The 20435-nt window shown below is 37.5% G+C and overlaps 1 protein-coding gene across 1 annotated transcript; it reads right to left on the reverse strand.

Moving 5' to 3' along the window:
- Nucleotides 1–2403: 2403 nt before the first annotated feature.
- Nucleotides 2404–18840, reverse strand: LOC143849662 (U-box domain-containing protein 62-like). The gene is made up of 8 exons (XM_077358774.1): nucleotides 18141–18840; nucleotides 17133–17412; nucleotides 14438–14519; nucleotides 9735–9792; nucleotides 6017–6105; nucleotides 5835–5930; nucleotides 5695–5765; nucleotides 2404–2926 (listed from the first exon to the last, which is right to left on the reverse strand). The coding sequence occupies exons 1-8, from the start codon at nucleotides 18610–18612 to the stop codon at nucleotides 2800–2802; spliced, it is 1275 nt and encodes a 424-aa protein (XP_077214889.1). The 5' UTR covers nucleotides 18613–18840; the 3' UTR covers nucleotides 2404–2799.
- Nucleotides 18841–20435: the final 1595 nt, after the last annotated feature.

Below are 20435 nucleotides of genomic sequence, written 5' to 3' on the forward strand. Positions count from 1 at the left end.
TTCCTCCCTTGTTGGGCAGTGATTAACCAGTAATTTAAATGTTTAGGTACATTTCCCTGTGCCATTATTAAGTGTTAAGCTGAGCATACTATGTCATTTGTATATGAAATGATGAACCATTTTCTTCTATTCATTATCTTATTCCAACTTGGATTTTCTTTCAGATTGTGAACTGATAGTCTTTGAACTTAATCAATTAGTTGCACAGAATATCATAAGAAATATCAATTTCTCTAATTTGAGATTACTTATCAGCCCCTACTTTCATCAAGTGTGGAAATTATGCTGTGGTTCAAATTTCATTAGTAATATCATGGAAAAATGGGGAATGTTGATAATGACACTCTTTATTTTGCTCTCTCATTAGCTAGTAAAGACTCATATTCCCCAATAAGCTATGGACTAAAAATCAATACAACATATTGAATTGTTGATGAAGAGAAAATGAGGGTTCTTGACTTCTGATGGGTTTGGCATGTTTTTATTCAAACGGTTCTTTTTGTGGGTTTTTCAATAAGAGAAGAAGCTTATTGGAGATAAGATTAGTGGACGGCCAAAGCATAAGACCTAACTTGCAGGAAGAAGGTTATTGGAGATAGTATTAGACACTTCTCTTATTCTCTATGATTGAGGGCCCTTTAGAATTTAATAAGGGAGATTACGTCCCCCACGCCCAACATGAAAATGCTTTTTGACGTCAAATCACCCTATAAGGGGGGCGCATAATCCTACCAGGGGGGTGGGGGGGTGTCAAACTTTGTTAGACATGGTTGCAAGCTCTGATACCACTATAGCATATTTGAAAATTTCATGATCGACTTGTCATGACTGGTTATCTCGACTGGTCTACTTGCAAAGTCCAAGATCCAAAGCATTGATATTCCACTTGATTACTCTTAATTACCCGTCTTAAAATAGACAATTAGATGTTTTAGCAGACATGTCCTTTACAGGACACAGAGAAATTAGATTACTGAGGAATTCCCTAATACAACCATTCATTTCAAATTTTATCGGTCTTCATTAGATTGGTGTGCCAAGTTCCATCTTGGAAACATGCACCAACACAAAAATTTCCAAAACAACCCCCTAAAAATCCAACACCAACAATTGGGCCTCTGAAAATTCTACCTACCATCATTGATTCTTTGGCATGCATCACCAGCTTCAGCTGAGAAGGATGAGTCCTCCATGTGCATAGCAGGCTGAAGTGAAGAGCTCTCTATGAAACGATTTGTAAAGAATTTTGTAAATTCCAACAAGAAGAAAAATATACTCAACCTTGTATTGTTCAATTGTTTTTTCCATGGAATATTAGTGACGGATGAGAAAGGTTGCATGAGAGACTCTGTAAGGCATGAGTTTGTTTTTTCAACCTTTTCTTGTCCTCTCCACTCTCACGCAATCTCTAATTTGATTGATAATGTATAAAGGGAATTCTTAGTTCAGTCCTCAGCCTTAATGATAGAAAGAGAGAGAATAGAGGTCAAAAATTCTCTCCCTCTCCTACGCTTCCTCACTATCGGGTAAACTAATATTCCATAGAAAACAATTCATGGTTGCCACACATAGCCTTGTGTTGAGAGTCATCGCGGCCCCGTGGGTCATTACTATTTAAACTAGGACCTTAATTTGATAGTTTAAGAAGTTTCGGATTTAGAGAAAGGTGAAGAATAGAAGCTGCTTTTGTTTTTAGAAAGTGGTTATTAGAATACGTTGAGAAAGTACAAGTTTGGTAAGTTAGTAGTTAGTGAAGTTAGAGTTCTAAATTGGTTAGGGATTTCTCTTTTTTTATTTTTTTATTTTTTTGTTTATAAAAGGTAGGATGCAAAACGGTGCAAAATGTAACAGAGGGAAAGACCAAAAAAGTGGTGTTATTCTTTGATTAAAATATAACACGAGAAATTTCTCTCTTTTCTCGTTTTGTGGCTTTTGTGCTCTTGAGTTTTGCTTCTTGCTTTGATCTTGGTTTCAACAAGTGGTATCAGAGCCACCGACCGGTGTACGTAGCCAATCGAGAGTTGATCAATCCTCCTGGAACGAGATCCGACACATCTATGCTCAGGGATCAGACATCGAAGTTGTAGATCCGAGATCCAACTTCAAGTTTGCCACTCGTCAGAAGCTCGATCAAGGAGATGAATTTCGTCAATTCGGTCAACGAAATTGAGAAGCAGATCACAAATTATCAATATTGGAAATCTAAAATAGAATTGTGTGCCATCTGTGTCCCATCATTGCAGAAAGAGTAAGACACGTTGAGAGAGAGAGAGAGAGAGAGAGAGAGTGTGTGTGTCCCAACAAGCAGCCCAAGCTCAAATCTGTTGTTCGTCAGATAATACAAACATTGTACTATAGTTGGGGCAACAAATATCAGAAACAAGGGGGAGACGACGGTTCATGTAGCCATCTCATAAAATCTAATAGACTTACATAGATAACAGGAAAGAACTTTCAATCAGTTGAGAAACCCAAACATGATCAAAGTCTAAAGTTTCTTGTTTCTTTAATAGAATCAGTTGGTCGCAAGACAAGGTAATCAAAACCCAAAGACATACAAAACCCTCTTATAAGATTTCTCCCCTAGTCAAAATTAATACATGTTTCAATGTGGATCCAATTTTGTGATCGCCAACTAGTATGCATTTTCCGGAGCAGTGCTTGCTAGGATCGTTGTAGGTATCATTAGGGAATATTGTCAGCATCAACCAAGGCCATAAGTTCAAGGTTGTAATTCTCTCAGTATCCAAAACATAACGTGTTGATATTTTTACAACATTGCATTTCTATGCCGCGATTTCAAAGCCAGTTTGGAGTGACGGGCTTACTTGAGATCATATTGGAAGGCGGATTATCTGGTACCTTTGCTAAAGAACGATACTGCAACTTCACGCTCTCCGCATTATCCAATGTCTTCACCACGTACCTGTCAAACAATAGAAAAATAAAAGATTTGAGGCATAGATTACTGCGTAAGCAATAGAGCTGGCAGATACTGCTGAAGAGTATGTCGATAAATATGCATAGTCAGAGCCTAATAAAAAAAGTAGTACCAAAAGCACTATGTGCATGACCAACAACATAGAAATGTATTCGCTTTCCATTTTGACGTCTCATGATTTCAGGATGCTCAGTTCCTAAAATGCATTGCCTTCTACTTTCTGTTGCCGCTCACATTTCTAACTGCTTCTACCAAGTATGATTAAAACTTAGCATCTAAAATGGACAAGTCTGGATGAACTAGCTGGGCCTCTGACAACGTAATTTCCCATCACCTCACCTTGCATGAATGGATAAGATGGGCGTCTATTCCTGGCGCATGGCATTCTTGGGAGCCTCAAGCCCGATATGTTTGCTAATGTGATTAAAGACCACTCTAATCTTTGAACTAGCAGGCTGGGACCACTGGTCCCGATTGTGTTTCAAATATGAATGAAATTTGTCACTTTCAAAAAAAAAAAAAATACCACTCTAATCTCGGCTAGCATGTCTGAGTGTTGGTTCAACATAGCTTGAGTGCATTGTTGCCAGGCCCCCCTCAGAGTTAGGCTCGTGCTTGCCCCTAAACTGGAGAATTGAGCCTCTCAGCCATGGTTTTGATGTGTGTCATCGCGGTGCAAGTGTAAGACAACACCATAGAATTGGGAGTTGCGATAGGTTACCATGAAAGAAATGGACTAACGTAAAACTAAGAAACTGACACCTAATTGATTTGAAGTAGCCTTAGAATCTACGACAACACTAACACAACTAATTTCTTTTCTTTTCTTTTCTCTATCTTTTTTTTTCTTGAGAGAGAGAACAATTTATTAATAGTTGTAAAACGACTTACGACAACGGGGACAAGACGTCCCACACGTGCAACACGATACAGCTCCACCAAAACCCACAACAGGCCCATCGTAAACATCCCAGCGCAGGAAAGACCCATAAGAGTACACAACCAACATACCCTTCGTTAATGCCCTGAGTGGCTAATTACAACTACTATCTAAAGATCCCTTAAGACATTAAAATATATATATATATATATATATATATATATATATATATATATATAAAGATCCCTTAATAAACAAGTACGACTAAACAAGACTCCAAGCAGAATTCAATCAAACGCCTAGATGGCATATGGTCATGGAACTGATAAGGAATCCAAGCTCTGGGCATTGATACAAAATTGATGTGAACTTATGGTTCGCATATTTAGTTTCGCATTCAAAGTCATCTAGCTAGAAGTGGTGTCTAAGCGGGGAGAGAGAAAGCTAGAATGAGACAAAGGGTAGTTGTTTAAAAGTGATGGGCCCAAAAAGGAGACCAATGCATAAAAGAAGAGCGCTTAAGAGAGTAAGCATGGTTTTAAATTTCGGCCGAAATCTGAAATTGACCGAAATTTAAAACCCAAACCAAAATTATAAGATTTACACCGAAATTTCCACCCAAACCGAAATTTCGTTTTCAGCTGAGGCTGAAACCGAAACCGAACCTGAAATTTCAAACCTTGAGAGTAAGTGGGTGGGCCTCCTAAAGGGAACCAATGGGATAAAAGAAGGGGTAAGTGATGGTGGGCCATGGTATGGGCTTGGGTTTAAGTGACGGTGGGCCACGGGAAAAGGTGAGAAAGGTGGACCATATATAGATGCGGACATCCCACATCTAGGTTAAAAAGTGTAACTAAAAAGAGAAATAAATCCTAAATAAGTCTCATGAAAAATAAATAAATAAACTAAAGTTAATGGATGATGGATCACATCAAATCCTGCGGCGTCTACAAATCATTTTCCTTTCTTCAATTAAAACAATGCAAGTTATCTTTCCCTTTATCGATGTTGCACTGGTGTTTTCAAAAAAAAAAAAAAAAAAAAAAATTAATTTTTTTTGGAACTGGTACATGGAAATAACATAAAATTCACCAGAAAAGGCAGCAAACTTTTTAAGAAATTTTTGAAAAAATAGATTGACTCAATCAAATATATGAGTGAGTCTTCAGTCATTTTGGGCTAAAACCCTCATCTAATCCAAATCGAGTGTTGTCTTTGAACCACGATATCATGCTCCGCTACAAAAGTTATAAATAAAACACATCCCGAAGTCTTAAATTCAATGCAACATAAGATTTTATCACCACAGATTTACAAGAAGTTCAATTCCAACCCATGGAGCAGAATTAAATGCAATAAACCTTTATTGGATTTATAATTTTTTAAGAAAAATTAAGAATATAACCTAAAAAAAGAGGAGGGCACAACCTATTTACGTTGTGGCCCATCTAATGGACGGTTTGGATCATCCTATGGTGTTGGCCGTACGGTACTTTTCGAAAAATAATGGACTATAAGGCCTTTCATCATATAAAAACTTAAAAAAGAGAATGTTGGGGTAGGAGACATGGAAATACAATATCGGCAAATATAGGGGCCATAGATATTGACATATGGATAATCCACTAGTTATCTTGATTCTTGACTGGACAAAGGAAAATCCAACTTAGAGGAAATATTAAAATTGTGGAACAATTGTACATTATATTTCCAATAACATTTGACATACTGATCTGAATAAGTGCATTATATTAAGCTCAAATTATAGATCATAAACATCTGGATTTAAACAAGTGAATTTTAATAAGCTCAATTTATGGACAAACCTACAAAAGAACACATCAAACTAAGCAATTGTTGAGAAATAACTTACCACCCATTTAAGCATTGTGTTGTTACAACAGCCTCACGTCCAACAAAGCGTTGTGGTGTCCTCTTGTTCCCCTGCACTAAATTTCTTCAGTATAAACAGTAAACAAGTAGAACAAAAGCTACTAGAGAAATCAAGAATACCTTGATAATAACCCGATCAGTGACAACAAATGGAAACTGAACACCTTTACCCCTTGAAAGATCCATTGCAAATTGATCACCATAACTACAGTTTTCCTGCATAGATAAGAGAACCCACTTCAGAAAGGATATGGCATAGGTGAAAATAATTTAATAAATTATAGCTTGCGGGAAAGACAGACCTGTTCAAGCCTGTCTCTTCTTCTTTTGGATACTTTGGAAGACTGTAACTCTTCCTCCCGGTGGAATGCCTGCACTGCAGTGCGGAGAGCTACACCCGTGTACAAAGAATACATTAAGAATAAGAACAGAACAAATATAGAAAAGGAATACAATGGAGTGTCAGATTGAAAAAAGAAAACAACAAATATATGCAAGCAAAGATCATAAACAAACCCAATTATGCTTAGGTGGCATCAATTAGATTCGATATGGATAAGCATTTGCAATCAATGTACAGTGTGGGTAGTATTTTCTTGTGAGATAAGCTTTGTCACCATAAATCATCATCATTAACTCTTGTCCTTCAAAATAGGACTCTGTGCAGGATATCCTGCATTCGTAGTTTCATATGGAAAGCTTCTTGATCCCAACAGAATGGCTGTGGACTCAACTGTCAATGCAGATGGTTACATGATAAATGTTTTTATTAGGAAGGTTAATCTTCAAGTTCTCACCAACACAAATGCGGAGTACTCCCAAAGAGATTGTCAAGACTTTAATACCACTTGCACTGTGTAATATAAGATAACATAAAGAGGAAAGTCCACAACAATCATGGAGTGAAAATATGTAAGTAGGGGGTGGAGTTAGGCTTCCAAACCTGAGGAGGACCTTTGGGTTACAGTGATTTGTTATTACTACCAAAGGACAGGCAAATGTCTCGGAAGAATGAAGCCTGAGGTTCGCACATTTGGAATTCTTGGAAAGTAGAGTACAAATATTTCATCAAACGTATCAGGTTCAACGTTTTTAACGGGCCAATACATTCTCCTAGCTTGATAAATGGTATAGGAACTGAATGTTTGCCTCAGACCTCCCAATCTCTATAAATAGGCCTTAAATCCCAGAGTTCTAATTTCTAAAACAGTGCTTGGGGCCCTTTCTCCTATTTTAAGAGATAGGTCTTCATTTAGAATTTCAAGTGAGTTCTTTCTTCTCTCAAGACGTCAAGACATGTATATTCGTAGCAAACCAATGGTCCAGCCGGGATTGGAAAAATGAGGATTTTTAGAGTTGCCACCAGTGCGTTTTGTACGAATTGTAAACTCGTAAAGGAACGAAGCTCCTTGATGGGTTTTAAGAAATTAATCAATATCAACTATTTTTTTACAAATTTTAATTTTAAACCATAGATATCAAGGCTTTTGCCTAGATTATGATCAGGAAATCAGTAAGAGATGCACGCAGATAACCCGTTTCGCCTTTATTTATGCCTGAGCGACAAAATTGGTGCTAAAGAGAGGAGGATCTTCATTACAATGGGTTGGAACATTTACAAAGGAAAATGACAAAAGGCACAAAAACTACTTACATGTGGTCCCCTAGTCCCGGGCTCAACCTGACTCCAAAAACACCATGTGTGCTTCAAGATGAATGATGGATGGGCTTTTGATGAAATGCTTGGATGTGCAACTTCATGTGTAGAACAGAACTTCCTTGAAGAATTTTGCATGTGCTTGGGTCACTATGGAGGGGTTTCTAAGTGTAGTGAGGAGTAAGTATAAGATCTAAGAGTGAGGCTTAGGGAGAGTGAAAGAGAGAACCTTGTACAAGAAATATGATAGGTTTAAATTAGAGCTCCGGCTTGGAATTTTGGGGTCAATTTGGAAATGCTTAGATGGCATCACCAAATGCTTAAGTGCTTAGGTGGCATCACCAAATGCTGTTATGTCAGCTGTCGACAACTCATTGGGTAGTGAAGTGGTACCAAAACAGCTCACTTACAGCTGTCATGCCAGCTGTAGCTCACGCCAACTGTAGCTTTGATGAAGTGGCACGCCGATTACCACCCTCACAATTACAGTACATAATTGACACTTTCACATTCTTGACTGGTATGGCAACACACCCACACACTAATGCACTATACATTGTGAAAAGACCAGTTACTCCAAAAGCTTAAGCTCTTGGAGATGGCATTATTCAATCTTTTATACTTTTAATACTCCCCCTCACGTGTGGCCTCTCTCTCTTTGGGTTGGCCTACACGTGGCACATGTGGCCCCACTTTTGGATTGGCCATTGCATGTGGATTTTTTAACATCAAGGAGGTTTGAACTCATGACCTTTTGCTCTGATACCATGTGAAACGACCAGTTACTCCAAAAGCTTAAGCTATTGGAGATGGCGTTATTCAATCTTTTATACTTTTAACATACATATTACACACATCCTTAAGTCGCCTCTTGTCAAGTGCTTTGCTCCTTGTCACCTATTGCCCTTCGTCATCAAACTCTTAGGAGTCTTTCAGAGTCTTCGTTCTTCCCCACTTTATTTCAAGAAAACAAATATCTACCCAACGCCCCCATACTTCCTTGAACGTGTTCCATGTCCATATTAGATAGCAAGTTGGGGTTTACTTTTATCCTTGGATAGGCTTGCTGATGTAGGATAGGGAAGAGAAATAGAAGAAAAGGGATAAAAGAGAATAGATGAGAAAAGATGAGAAGAATAGAAGAAGAATAGGGGAAGAAGAAGATGAGAGAAGAAGAGACGAAATTAGGGAGAAGTAGAAGAAGAACAGGAAGAAGGAGAAGAGAGGGAAGAATAGGAGAAGAGAAGTAGAAGAAGAGGAGAAGAATAGAAATCTGGCGGAGAAGCTCTCAATCAATTCAATTAATCATCAAAGTTAATAATTCTCAAAACAATGAAGCCTATATATAGGCAATGCGATGGAAATTTCCATCATATGGGCAATTTCCATCACATTGCCTATATGGGTGGAAATTGGCAACTTCAAAGAGCTTCACAACGTTGTAAAATCTTTGAACTTGGAGAAGCTACGAAGGCATTGCCAGTGAACATGAACTCGAGGTCGAGTTCTCCTCAAGTGGAGGGGAATGAAGTGGGCTGCAAGGCATGGCAATTTGGAAAATTGCCCCAAAGCCCACATCACTTTCTAAAATCAAGGGAAAGGGGGAAACGTGAATCTTTTGTATCTTTTATTTTGAGCCATTTATTTTAAGTATGTTTATAATGAGAGTTATACTTGAATTAGGAAGTTGAGTTTTAGGGTTTTAATCACAGCCATTAGATTAGATCAATGGCTTAAGCTGAGTCTTACACAAAGTAGGAAGCTAGTGGCTTTATGAATACCCATGTGCAAGGGTTGTTTGCACAATTGACAATTATTTTTTTGAAATAAAGTATTTTGGCTTTCTTCTTAGAAGAAATCTTGTTCTTCGTGGATTCGAAGAATAGCTCTTCGTGGATTCGACGAGTGCCCTTCGTGGATTCGAAGGTTTATTCTGATCGGTGTTGATTATCAACCTCGACTCGTTCTTCGCGCTTCCGGCTACGCCAGAAATGGATTGTCTGGGACGGGTTTAGAATGGAGAAGTTTTTAAGATAGAGAAGTACTCAAGATTCCGAGGGGGGATTGCAATGGAGTTGTGTGAATCTTTTTTTAAATAAATGATCAGGAAATAGGATATACAGTACTTTCCTGACCTGGTTAAGGTTTCTTTTTATTGACATTAGAGCTTGCTCTGATGTCCTCATGCTTGTAATGATGGGGGACTCCTGGTCCCTTTCTTATGTACTTATAAGTATGATTTATGAATATTAATGTCATCTTTCAAAAAAAAAAAGTTTTGGTCATGTGAAAGATAAAATTAAAACCATATACGGACATATAGAACTTTTACAATTACCATGTAAGTAACAGTTAGTACATACCGAGGTTTGGTGCCACTGAGTCTTCAGAAATCGAAAGTGCACAGGTAAAGCAAGATTTCTGCACACGCATTGCAGAAGATGACAAAACAAAAAGTACAGCCATAAATATAAAGTACAACAGCTTATTATATATTGGCACACAATAAATACTGGAAGAAATGCTCTTTAAAGTAGACTAGTAAAAGGGCACATGTGATGCACATGAGAGAGAGGTGGAGAAGAATGATGGTAAAAGGTAATGCAAACAAACTATAAACTACTCAAAAGTCAAAACAATAATATACTGTTGAAGATTTGTGTAAAAAAAAAATCTCTTTTTCCATTTTTCATTTGTTTTTTTTTTTCAAAAAGTTAAGCATCAGTCCTAATCGCATAATAATGTCTAGACCCATGGCTAGTAAGGTAAAATTTTCTGTAATAGATTCACGGACAAGCAGTCAAAATGCAATTCATAGTTCACACCATAGTTTCAAAACTCCCCCGCGTCATCGTCGACTCTTCTGAGTCGACTCCCTTTTACCTCGATTGTGTTCTTGTATGAGTCTCCATTTATTCCCTACAAAGTCAATCAAAACTCATTTGGCTCTCTCGAGCTACCATAGCATCAGCAGAGTACTCAGTTGCATCAAACGAGCACCGGGCCATGTCAAACAACTACTCGAACGTGCGAGATGGGGATCGTAGACGGACTTGCTGGTTTATTCTAGGCAGGGCAGCACTAAAAGGGGGCGTAGGGATCTCTTGTTATTTGTAGGGGTATTTTGGGGATTATTTGGCATTATTAGGGTTACTTTAGTCTTTTATTGCTTATTAGGTTTATTTTAGTCTTTTATTGATTGTTGGGTGCCTATTTATAAGCCAGTTTATAGATTTTTGTTACTTTTAATGAACAATTGAATTGATTACAGATTTCTCCCAAGTTCTCTACTTCTGTTTCTTCTTCTTCGTCTCCTCTACTTCTTTTTATTTTCTCTTCCTAGCCTACATCAATGCCACGCCGAGTCAACTAGGAATTGTGTTGGTTGCGTTTTGACCTGTGTACCCGCATTTTGGAAAACTAGGTCACATTTGCGTACGAGCACTCAATAGAAGCATTATTGAAACACGGTGTTGTTTAGATAGTAGATTTTCATATATATGTTCATATGCTTGCTTTTTTTCTAAAATAACATTCATATGCTTGTTTCTATTAAAGATTTCATTATTTATCATTACGACTACATATGTCATTTTACATGACTACATATAAGTGATGTATAGTGTGTACTTCAAGATATTGAATAGAAGGCTGCCACACAAATTGTGTGGTCTCTCTTATCTCTTATTGTGTGCACTTCAAGATATTGAATAGAAGGTTGCCACACTAGTTGTGTTGTCTCCCTTCTCTTCCTTTTATTCTCCTTATTCTTTTTCCTCTTCTTCGATTTGTTTACATGGTATCGGAGAAACATCGCCCAAAGGCTATGATTTAGCCGACACTTTGAATTTATTGGTGTGCCGTGTCCGACACGACACGTGTGTCCACACACGTGTCGAAACTCCTTTGGACACTTTTAAATGTATTGCAACAAGTGTTAGACTTAATGTAAGCATGTAGACACATTTTTGTACTGTGGCAAGTGTGACATTCTATTTTTATTATTGAATATTGTGTTTACATATTTTATTATTGACTCTTCTTTTATTATAAACTCTTTCTTAGCTCTACTTTAAGTAATATATGATGTTATATCACATCCTTAAACATAAAACCCTAAACAAACTCTTATTCCAATAATATTCATTGTATCATATTGGTCTCTCCCTTTCTCGATGTAATATTGGAGACGAAAATAGAACTAGATTAAATTGATGAATGCGTTGTTATTAGATTATCGCATATTTGTTTTAGATTATAGTTGATTAATTCTAAAATTTATTAGTTTGTTAAATGATTGCCATATTTATATTGTTACAAACTATGATAGTAATCAGAAGTTTTATATGTGTCACCATTACTAGATTTTTAGACATTGCCATGTTAGACAACTCGTATATGTGTCGAAATAAGACACACGAATCTGTATCCACAAATCATTATCATATATACTTTATTTTTTAGCCATGTCCCTATTTCTAAATTTTGGGGGTTTGTCATGTCCGACACTCCGTGTCAATGTCGACACGCAAAACTCGTGTCCGTGTCCACAAATCATAGCTCAAAGGTAATTTCCCTCCACTCTACTCGAAAGGTAAGCATAAGTGTCCCTTCGAAGTTAAACTATCCTTCTTCTCTCTATTTAAAGTCCTCAAATTCCCACCATCATCCAAAATAAGTCTCCCTTTGAAGTTAAACTATGCTTCCTCTCTCTATCTGTAGTCCTCAAATTTCCACTACCATCCAAAAGCATAATTCACCTCTCTTTCCTTACATCAAAACACTCAAAGCCCTAATTTCCTAATCCCTTCTTCAAATCCCTAATCACTCTTCTTAGAAACTGAATTTCCCTATTCATCTTTGAAAACCCTAATATATGCCATCCTTCACCATTCTCAAACCCTAAAAGTACCAAATCTATTACAATTCCAACCAGCAGCACGTGTCTAAAAAAACTTCCCCCAAGACAATGAGTCAAATGATTGCCCAAATCCTGGAGCCAAAAAAGGTGCCGGTATGACCGCTGTTAGCTCAGGTAGTTTGGTCTCAACCCCAGAGGGAGAGAGCCCTTGATCGCTCTCGCGAGCTCCTAGTACCAAAGTGGATGAACCATAGCCAACTCCTAACCGGGTGCACACTTAGGATCATATCCATCTTTGAAAACCCTAATATATGCCATCCTTCACCGATCTCAAACCCTAAAAGTACCAAATCTATTCCAATTCCAACCGGTAGGTTGTGACCTTTCTGGCTGGTGGTGCTGTATGCCTGTATGGATGGAAAGATTCTCATCAACAATCTGTTATATGGAAAGCAAATCATTGAGATGGTTGAGTGTAAGTTTTGAGGCTTTAAGGAGTAAACTCCGGAGGACATTTTTCTCCATAGTTCCCCGTAAAATCCCATATATCGTTGTTCTTCCTTGTTATGTTTAATAATCTTTTCACCATTCAAAAAAAAAATGTTTTAAGAATTTTTGCACACTCAACGTCTCCACAATTTCTCAAGTGCGACAGACTTTTGGCGTTGGTGACACTGTCCTAATGGTAGTAAAAGGATGAATTGTCTGTCGACGATTATGCCTCCCTCAGCTTTTTGGCTAATCTCGAAAAAGAGAAATTCAAGGTTATTTATGGGTCATTGCAGCACCCTGGGTTGTTAGATAAATAAAATTATTAGTGAAGTTACTGAGAGAGTGCTTATTAAAAGTTTATTAGGACAATTTCTTTAAAAAAAAGTTTAATATCAAATATCCTTCTGCAGGTCCTTGTAGCAAGGATCATGCAAATGATATAGAAGTTGAAGTTGTGTGTCTAGTTTTAAAATGTTTGGCGCCCTGTTCGAAGTGTTTGGTGCCCCTTGGATATTCCAAAGTTCAGTTCGGTTAAAAGGTGATTCGTCATTATTAGGTGGCTTAAGCATGACTCTAGGACTCTAGCCTCATTGGCAGCTCATAGACCTCTTCAAAGAGATGACGGATATATTCGTCATTATTAGGTGCTTAAGCACGACTCTAGGACTCTAGCCTCATTGGCAGCTCATTGACCTCTTCAAAGAGATGACAGATATATTGCTGATTTTTGGAGTGCAAATTGTCACACCTACATGGTGAAGGAAACTCTAAGTTGATCGTCTTTCCAACGATGGCATTTTCTCTAGTTCTGTAGAGTTTTGGCACCATATGCATGTTTCATAGTTTTCTGTTTTCTAGGCCATTAGTTTTATTTCCCTTCTTAGATTTTAACTTTTTCACACTTTTGACTAGATTCCCCTTTGGTTCACAGTGGCTCTCTCTGATTCTTTTTCCTTTTCTTTGGTTCCTTTATTATATATTAAAAAGAAAATCCTTTAAACAACCTTCAACTTCATAAATAACCAAGATATCTTCCCAAAATTCAAAATCCCTATTGTTTTTTCTTTTTTTTGAAAGGTTATGATTTTATTCCAAAGCGCAGAGCGCGAAAAAGGTGGGACAAGATGTCCCAACACAAAAACTACAATATACAATCCAGAGAATCACCCCATTCTATTCTCATGAAATACCACGGACTCAGCATTGTGTGAGTCCGTGGTTTTTTTTTTTAACTAATCCATAATCCCCATTGTGTGATTCATAGACAAGTGGATCTAGGACAAGTGACTCAGCATGTTGAAGACACATTTAGAATGATGTATATTCAACTCTGAATTCAATGCTAATTTTGAATTCTCAAAAAACAAAAATCATATCCTGCATGGCAATATGTTCATCAATCAAGGGATGGATTTCCACATGGGTAAGCAGAAAGTTCTTATAATAAAAAATCGAAAACACAAGCAGACCAAAACGTGAGCTTAACAGTACACTAATCAGCACTATTTGTTTAGACTAAACTATATCCTTGCATGTTCATGTATCCACACATAACATTATGTAAAAAGCCTTGGATACAAATGATGTATGAATGAATATATTCATTTTGCATAAAATCATGTAATAACTTTTTTTTTCTCTTTTTATAGAATGCACACAATAATTGAGACGGTCAAATGACAAAACCAATAAATCTATATGGTAACAACCCACCGTTCTCATGATATGTTGCATTCCCCCACTTCCAAAAGAGTGTCCACAAGATAGTATCATTGCGTCATCCATGAGAATACCTCTATAAAACCACATAAAAAATAATCAACAGTTGACATCTATGGTACTGAAGGTTAAATTAGAATTCCAAATGAATGAGCCAGGAAACATACATTGGTATAGCAATATTAGACCAATGTTATCATAATTATACTAGTAGAAATAGCATGTTTTCTTTGATGTTGTAGCAAAATGACCTTCACATTGAACAATAATTGCTTCTAACAAGGAATGAGATGTATAACAAGTAAAAGAGAGAACATATAAACTAAAACTGCCATGGGAGACAAATTTTCTACTTAACACAGTTATTCAAATTTGTGGCATCCTCTTCAAATTAAGGTAGTACAAAAGGGCAAAGTCACATTGAGGTTCATTAGAAGTTTCAGAAGTTTCCAGGCATTTTGTTTCTTTTCCTTCACACCCTCGTCTGATTTTTCTTTAGTAGGGAACAAGAAAATGTGAAACTTACATGTTTTTAAACAAAAGCCTGAAGTTGCTTGTAAAAATTGAAACTTAATTTTGTACCTTTGATTTTCAGCAATCGATCTTATTTGCTCACAGTTAAACTTAAACCATTGAATGATTACTGAATACTGATTAATATCTTTTTTCTCAAAAAAAAGATCCCTTTATTTTCATTAATATGCGGTTATCCTATTTTCATGGAAAAACACTTCATGCAAAACCCATATGTTTACCACACCACTAAATAAATGATTGTTCATATTTTTCTATACTTTCTCATCATATTATGTTTCAAAAGATATGCATACATATGTATATATACATGTGAGGATTGCTAATGCCAAGCGGCAAAATAGCCGCTTGAGAATAATCTGGATGTGTATTGGAGCCACCGAGGCATTAATCAGTTTAATATCTGTTTTTTTTTTTTTTTTGGCGTTTTGGTTCTGTGCAACTCCCACTAAAAGCTTTGATATCTGTCTAACAAAGATGATGTAGGAAACTGAAGCAATTAAGAGGAAGCATTTAATGATTCTTCTTACTTCTCTGTTTGCAAAGAAGGTAAGGAACAATGGGGTCTTGCAACTGGGGGCACTCTTCTTTGCAGACAGGGAGGGTAAAAAGAATCATTAAATGCTTCCTCTCTCACGTGCATGCGCGCGCGCGCACACACACACAAGACCAGACCTGATAAAGAATAGAACATGTTTTTTGAGTAAACTCAAAACAGCTGAAATCCAGTCGAGCTTTCGGGTTTTCAAATTAGAGACAACCTGAACTATACACAGAATATTAGATAAATTCATTGGAACGGGTGAGCAAAATGAAAACTGAACTAAATGACTCTCATGAGGACACATTACTAAAACATGAGTCAAGAGGAAGAATAAGATATCATCGAATGGCTCCGAGTTGAATGAACTGGATTAAATACCAATTCCCACCGTAAACAATCTGCCTCAATTACTGGCAAAGTTTCTCAGAATGTAAGTCACGCTACGACACATTGACTAAGAAAGAATCTCATGTCCATGTGAAAGAAAATATGCTCTAGCTTGTGGATAACGGTAAGCAACGAAAGATGGTCATGGCATGAAGGCAACTTAGTCAAAACGAACTGAGAAGGAAAAGCTATGATTTGTGGCCACAGACACGAGTGTTGCGTGTTGACACGGACACAGAGTGTCGGACATGGCAAACTCCCAAAATTTAGAAACGGGGACACGGCTAAAATAGAAAGTACATATAATCAAGATTTGTGGACGCGGATTCGTGTGCCGAGTTTGAACACGGATATGAGGCATCTGACATGACAACCCCTAAAAATCTAGAAATAGTATCACACTCTTACACATGCATGCATATTAAGTTACTGAAACTTCTAGCAATAAATTAAAAGTGTCTAAAGGAGTGTCGAAACGTGTGGACACGGGTGTTGTGTCAAACACCATACGACATGACACGTGTGTCGGCAATAAATTCAAATGTCGGCCAAATCATAGAGGAAAAGCAAGATCGTAATCTACATAAATCGTAATCATTTGTGTGTCTGCATGAAATTGCATACCAACTTGAATCACCACCTCTTATATTGCCTTCAAGTATTCCATGATACTAACTCTTGGCTGTGTTTTTATTACCTTTTTTTTAATGGTGATGAAAGATATTATTAAAAACCAAGAAGAGCTCACGACCAAGATGGTCAGCAGCTATACAAACAAGGAAAACAACAATAAAAAAAAAAGATCAATGAGGCAAGAAGTCAAAAAAACTCTAAGGCGGCTTTGCCTACCCCTTCTCGCGCAAGCCTATCAGCAACACTATTTGCCGATCTATTAACATGAAAATAGCGGACATTGATTTATTACCTTAACCAAGCATCATTTTGAAGCATCATTTTGAAACCTTTTGAAACATGCATTAATTTAACTTTAAAATCAATGCTACATCACTTTTTTTATAGCATCTTGCAGTGAGTTCGACTTTTTCTTTTGCCCACTTAATTAAGAAAAGGACTATACCCAGTGTTTTGTATCGTTTGGTTCCCAGCTCTGACCGTGTAAACTGTAATATGGATGTGTTCTAGATAATATTCTGTTGGGAAAAAGGAAACGCGGGATAAAGAAAAAATGAAAATCAGAACTAGCTATATCTGTGGCAGACTTACGTGATGGGATCTGAAAGAATTGCTCTCAGAGATTCCCCCGATTCAATCGACAGAGCAGCATCTTTCCTCCCACTAAATCCCATCTCCTTCTGCATTAAACCTGACCCATCTGCCCCCTGTATCATCTGGGCATAATAAATTTCAGGCTCCGCAATCGTAATTGCATTGTTATAATGACCCATCCGTCCCTGCTGGTGTTGCTGTTCATTCACATTCCCCCTCATGTTAGTCGCAGAGTGAACAATTGCACCATCTTTCATCAACACCCCTCTACTTGATCCTAATTCCAACAAAAACTCTAATTTAGCATTCATTTAAAGGTGAACAAACCTAAGTTTTTACTTAACAAATAATGAGCAATCATTTGAAATTTCTACTAGATCCTAATTCCAAAAAGAACCCTGGTTTAGCAATCATTTATGGGTTGTTTGGAAACAAGGATTTTATAATACGAGCTTGTAAAATCTTGGATTTTACAAGCTAAAACTGGATCTTATAGTCTAAAACCTTAATTTTATAATCTAGAACTTGGATTGTACATTTACAGGATTGTTAAATCCTGGTTTTAGCTTATGAAATCTAGGTTTTAACCTATAAAATCCAGGTTTTAGCTTGTTAAATCCAGGATTTTACAATCCTAGATTATAAAATCCTTGCATACAAACAGCCCCTTAAAGTTGAACACAACTCAACTAAGCCCTTGTCCCGAACTAGTTTGGGGGGCCCTTAAAGTTGAAAAAAACTAAATTTTTACATAAGAAAGAAGGATAAAATCACAGTATTTTTCATACTAATAGGTGAATGGTGCTTCTGCAAATTTGCTTTCAAATGAGTGGATCAATAAAAGGGGGGTGAGAGATTTTTAAAATTAACAACAGATAGATCACATAGATATCAACACCTCTCTACTTGATCCTGACTCCATCAAAAACCCTAATTCAGCATCCATTCAAAGTTAAACAAGCCTAAGTACAAAAAAAAAAAAAAAAAAAACAGCATTTTTCATACCGAAAGGCGAATGGTGCTTCTGTAAATTCGCTTTCTCGTTGCGAATTTTATCAGAACTACTCTGTACACTCCCACTACTATTATTATTATTATTATTCTTATTCTTATTCCCATCATCTGTTGCAACCAAACCCTCAACCTCTCCATCCCCTTCATCATCATCCTCATCATCATCTTCATCATCATCATCATCATCATCATCTTCGCCTTCAGATCTATCACCGGAGCTTCCCTCAGCATTCCACTCCGGCTGCTCTCTCCGGCCAGGAGACTCATAAAACCCTCGCCGGAATTCCGGTCCCTGCGCGCGAATAAACCGTTCGCGATCGACTGCGAACAGCTTCTCGTCGACAAACCCTCCTCGCGGCTTTCGGGAAGGGAATTGGAGGGTTTCGTCTTGAAAAACCATCTGAGAATTTAGGCCGTTTTCGATTCTTTGTGGGGGAACCAAATCCATGTCTTCAGAGCCCATGTTCTTGAGATAGGGAGAAGAAAAAAAAAACCCTATTTTGAGTCGGAATTATTCATGGTAATGTATGAAAGTGAGGTTGAATAAGATGTGGGACGATTGGGAGAATGAAATTACATGAAAAATTCTAGAGAAAATCAATTACGATTCGGGAAATTTTCCGACATTTTTTTTTTTTTTTTGTTTCTGTAGCTAGGTTGGGGTTTGAGAGAATGAATTGGGGGAAGGGATTAGGGCAAAATCGGGGTTAGCTTAAATAATGGGCGATGATTTTTCTGCCCCCACCCACCCACTCGTAGGATAATGCGCCCCACAGTAACGTGACCTTGGGGGCGCATTATCCTATAGCAGGGGCGAAAAGATAATCTCCCTAAATAATTTGAGTTCACTTCAATCTTTACTCTTTTTCTTTTTCTTTTTCTTTTTTTTGGCGTTGCGATACGGACATAGGAATATGTTATGTCATCCCTTTCTACTTTCTAACGGCCTCTGTTTTTTCTTAGTACTAGTAGCAGGCAAGCTCGACTAGAATTTATTACAAAAATTAGAAAATGGGTTATCATATATCAGATGAGATTTTATAGGGCAATGGTACCCCCCCCCTTCATATATCCTAACGGTATCTGTGAAGAGGGGGGGGGGGGGAATATCCATCAGAGGGGGTCCGGGGGGGATAACACTGCCCATTTTATATTAAAAACTGAAAAACAGGGATTACATATTTGTACCCAAGCACGGGAGATTAATAATGGAGGGGTCAAGGGCATAAGGATTTTTTTTTTCCTTCACAAGCTGATTCAATTTTTTAGTTTTTTTAAGAGGAACAGCCTTGTGGTTAGGTTCTCTTAGTATGGCGAGTGGATGTGAGGTCCACTATTTTTCGAAAAATATTGCGGGCCCACTTCAAAGGATGACCCAAACTGTTCATTTATTTGGCCACGAAGTAAATATGCCATACACCATAGGATGATCTTGACCCCCCCAGTGTGTAGAGTGACTGCACATTATAGAACCTCTATAGATCAGAGGTCAAAGATCATCCTATGGAGATGTTACAGTTATACGTCGTTTTACAATGTACGCCGATAAATGAATGGTTTGGATCATCCTTTGAAGTGGACCCATAATGCTTTTGAATATACACTGGACTACAACTCACCATATAAAATCTCTTGTTCATATGCGAGATAGCATCCAAGAAGTGAAAGTTTTCAAGTTTTCTTCCAATTTTGGCAAGACTCGCCATATAAAAACTCGTTCATATATAGACCCGGCAAACGAGTAACCCACGCGGGTACGGGTAAGAATAAAAAATACCTGCGGTTGTGCGGGTAGGCTTTTCATTAACCCGACCCAACCCGCGCGGGTTGGGTAAACCGGCGGGTAACCCAGCAAATATATATTTAATTTTTTAAAAGAAAAACCTTTTGCAGCAACGATGATTTCATTTTCTATGGACCATAATCCCATAGAAAATCAACGGCAGAGATTGTACTCATAATCCTATTTTTTTATTGTATTAAGTTTAGCACCCCGTTTGTTTTTAATAGTAAGCTTAGCACCCCATTACATAAAATGTTATGGTCAATTGAGAAAAGGGGATTTGCTATGGATCATCGCAAAAGGCATTCGTGGGCCGGCTGTTGCATGAGAGAGCAGCCACCTCTCGTGAATTGAATGACTAAGACAAAATTTGTGCCTCTATGTGGCTGCTCTCTCATGCAAGCCCGCCCGATCCCTGAGAAAAGATAATGATAGTGCAATGAAAGGGGTAAGGGAGTTACCCTAGTCACTCGACTCACTCATAAGCTATGTATTATTGCAGT

Source organism: Tasmannia lanceolata, unplaced genomic scaffold (assembly GCF_043159265.1).
Source record: "Tasmannia lanceolata isolate RefF3 unplaced genomic scaffold, GAP_Taslan_0.1 ptg000018l, whole genome shotgun sequence".
Taxonomy (NCBI): Eukaryota; Viridiplantae; Streptophyta; class Magnoliopsida; order Canellales; family Winteraceae; genus Tasmannia; species Tasmannia lanceolata.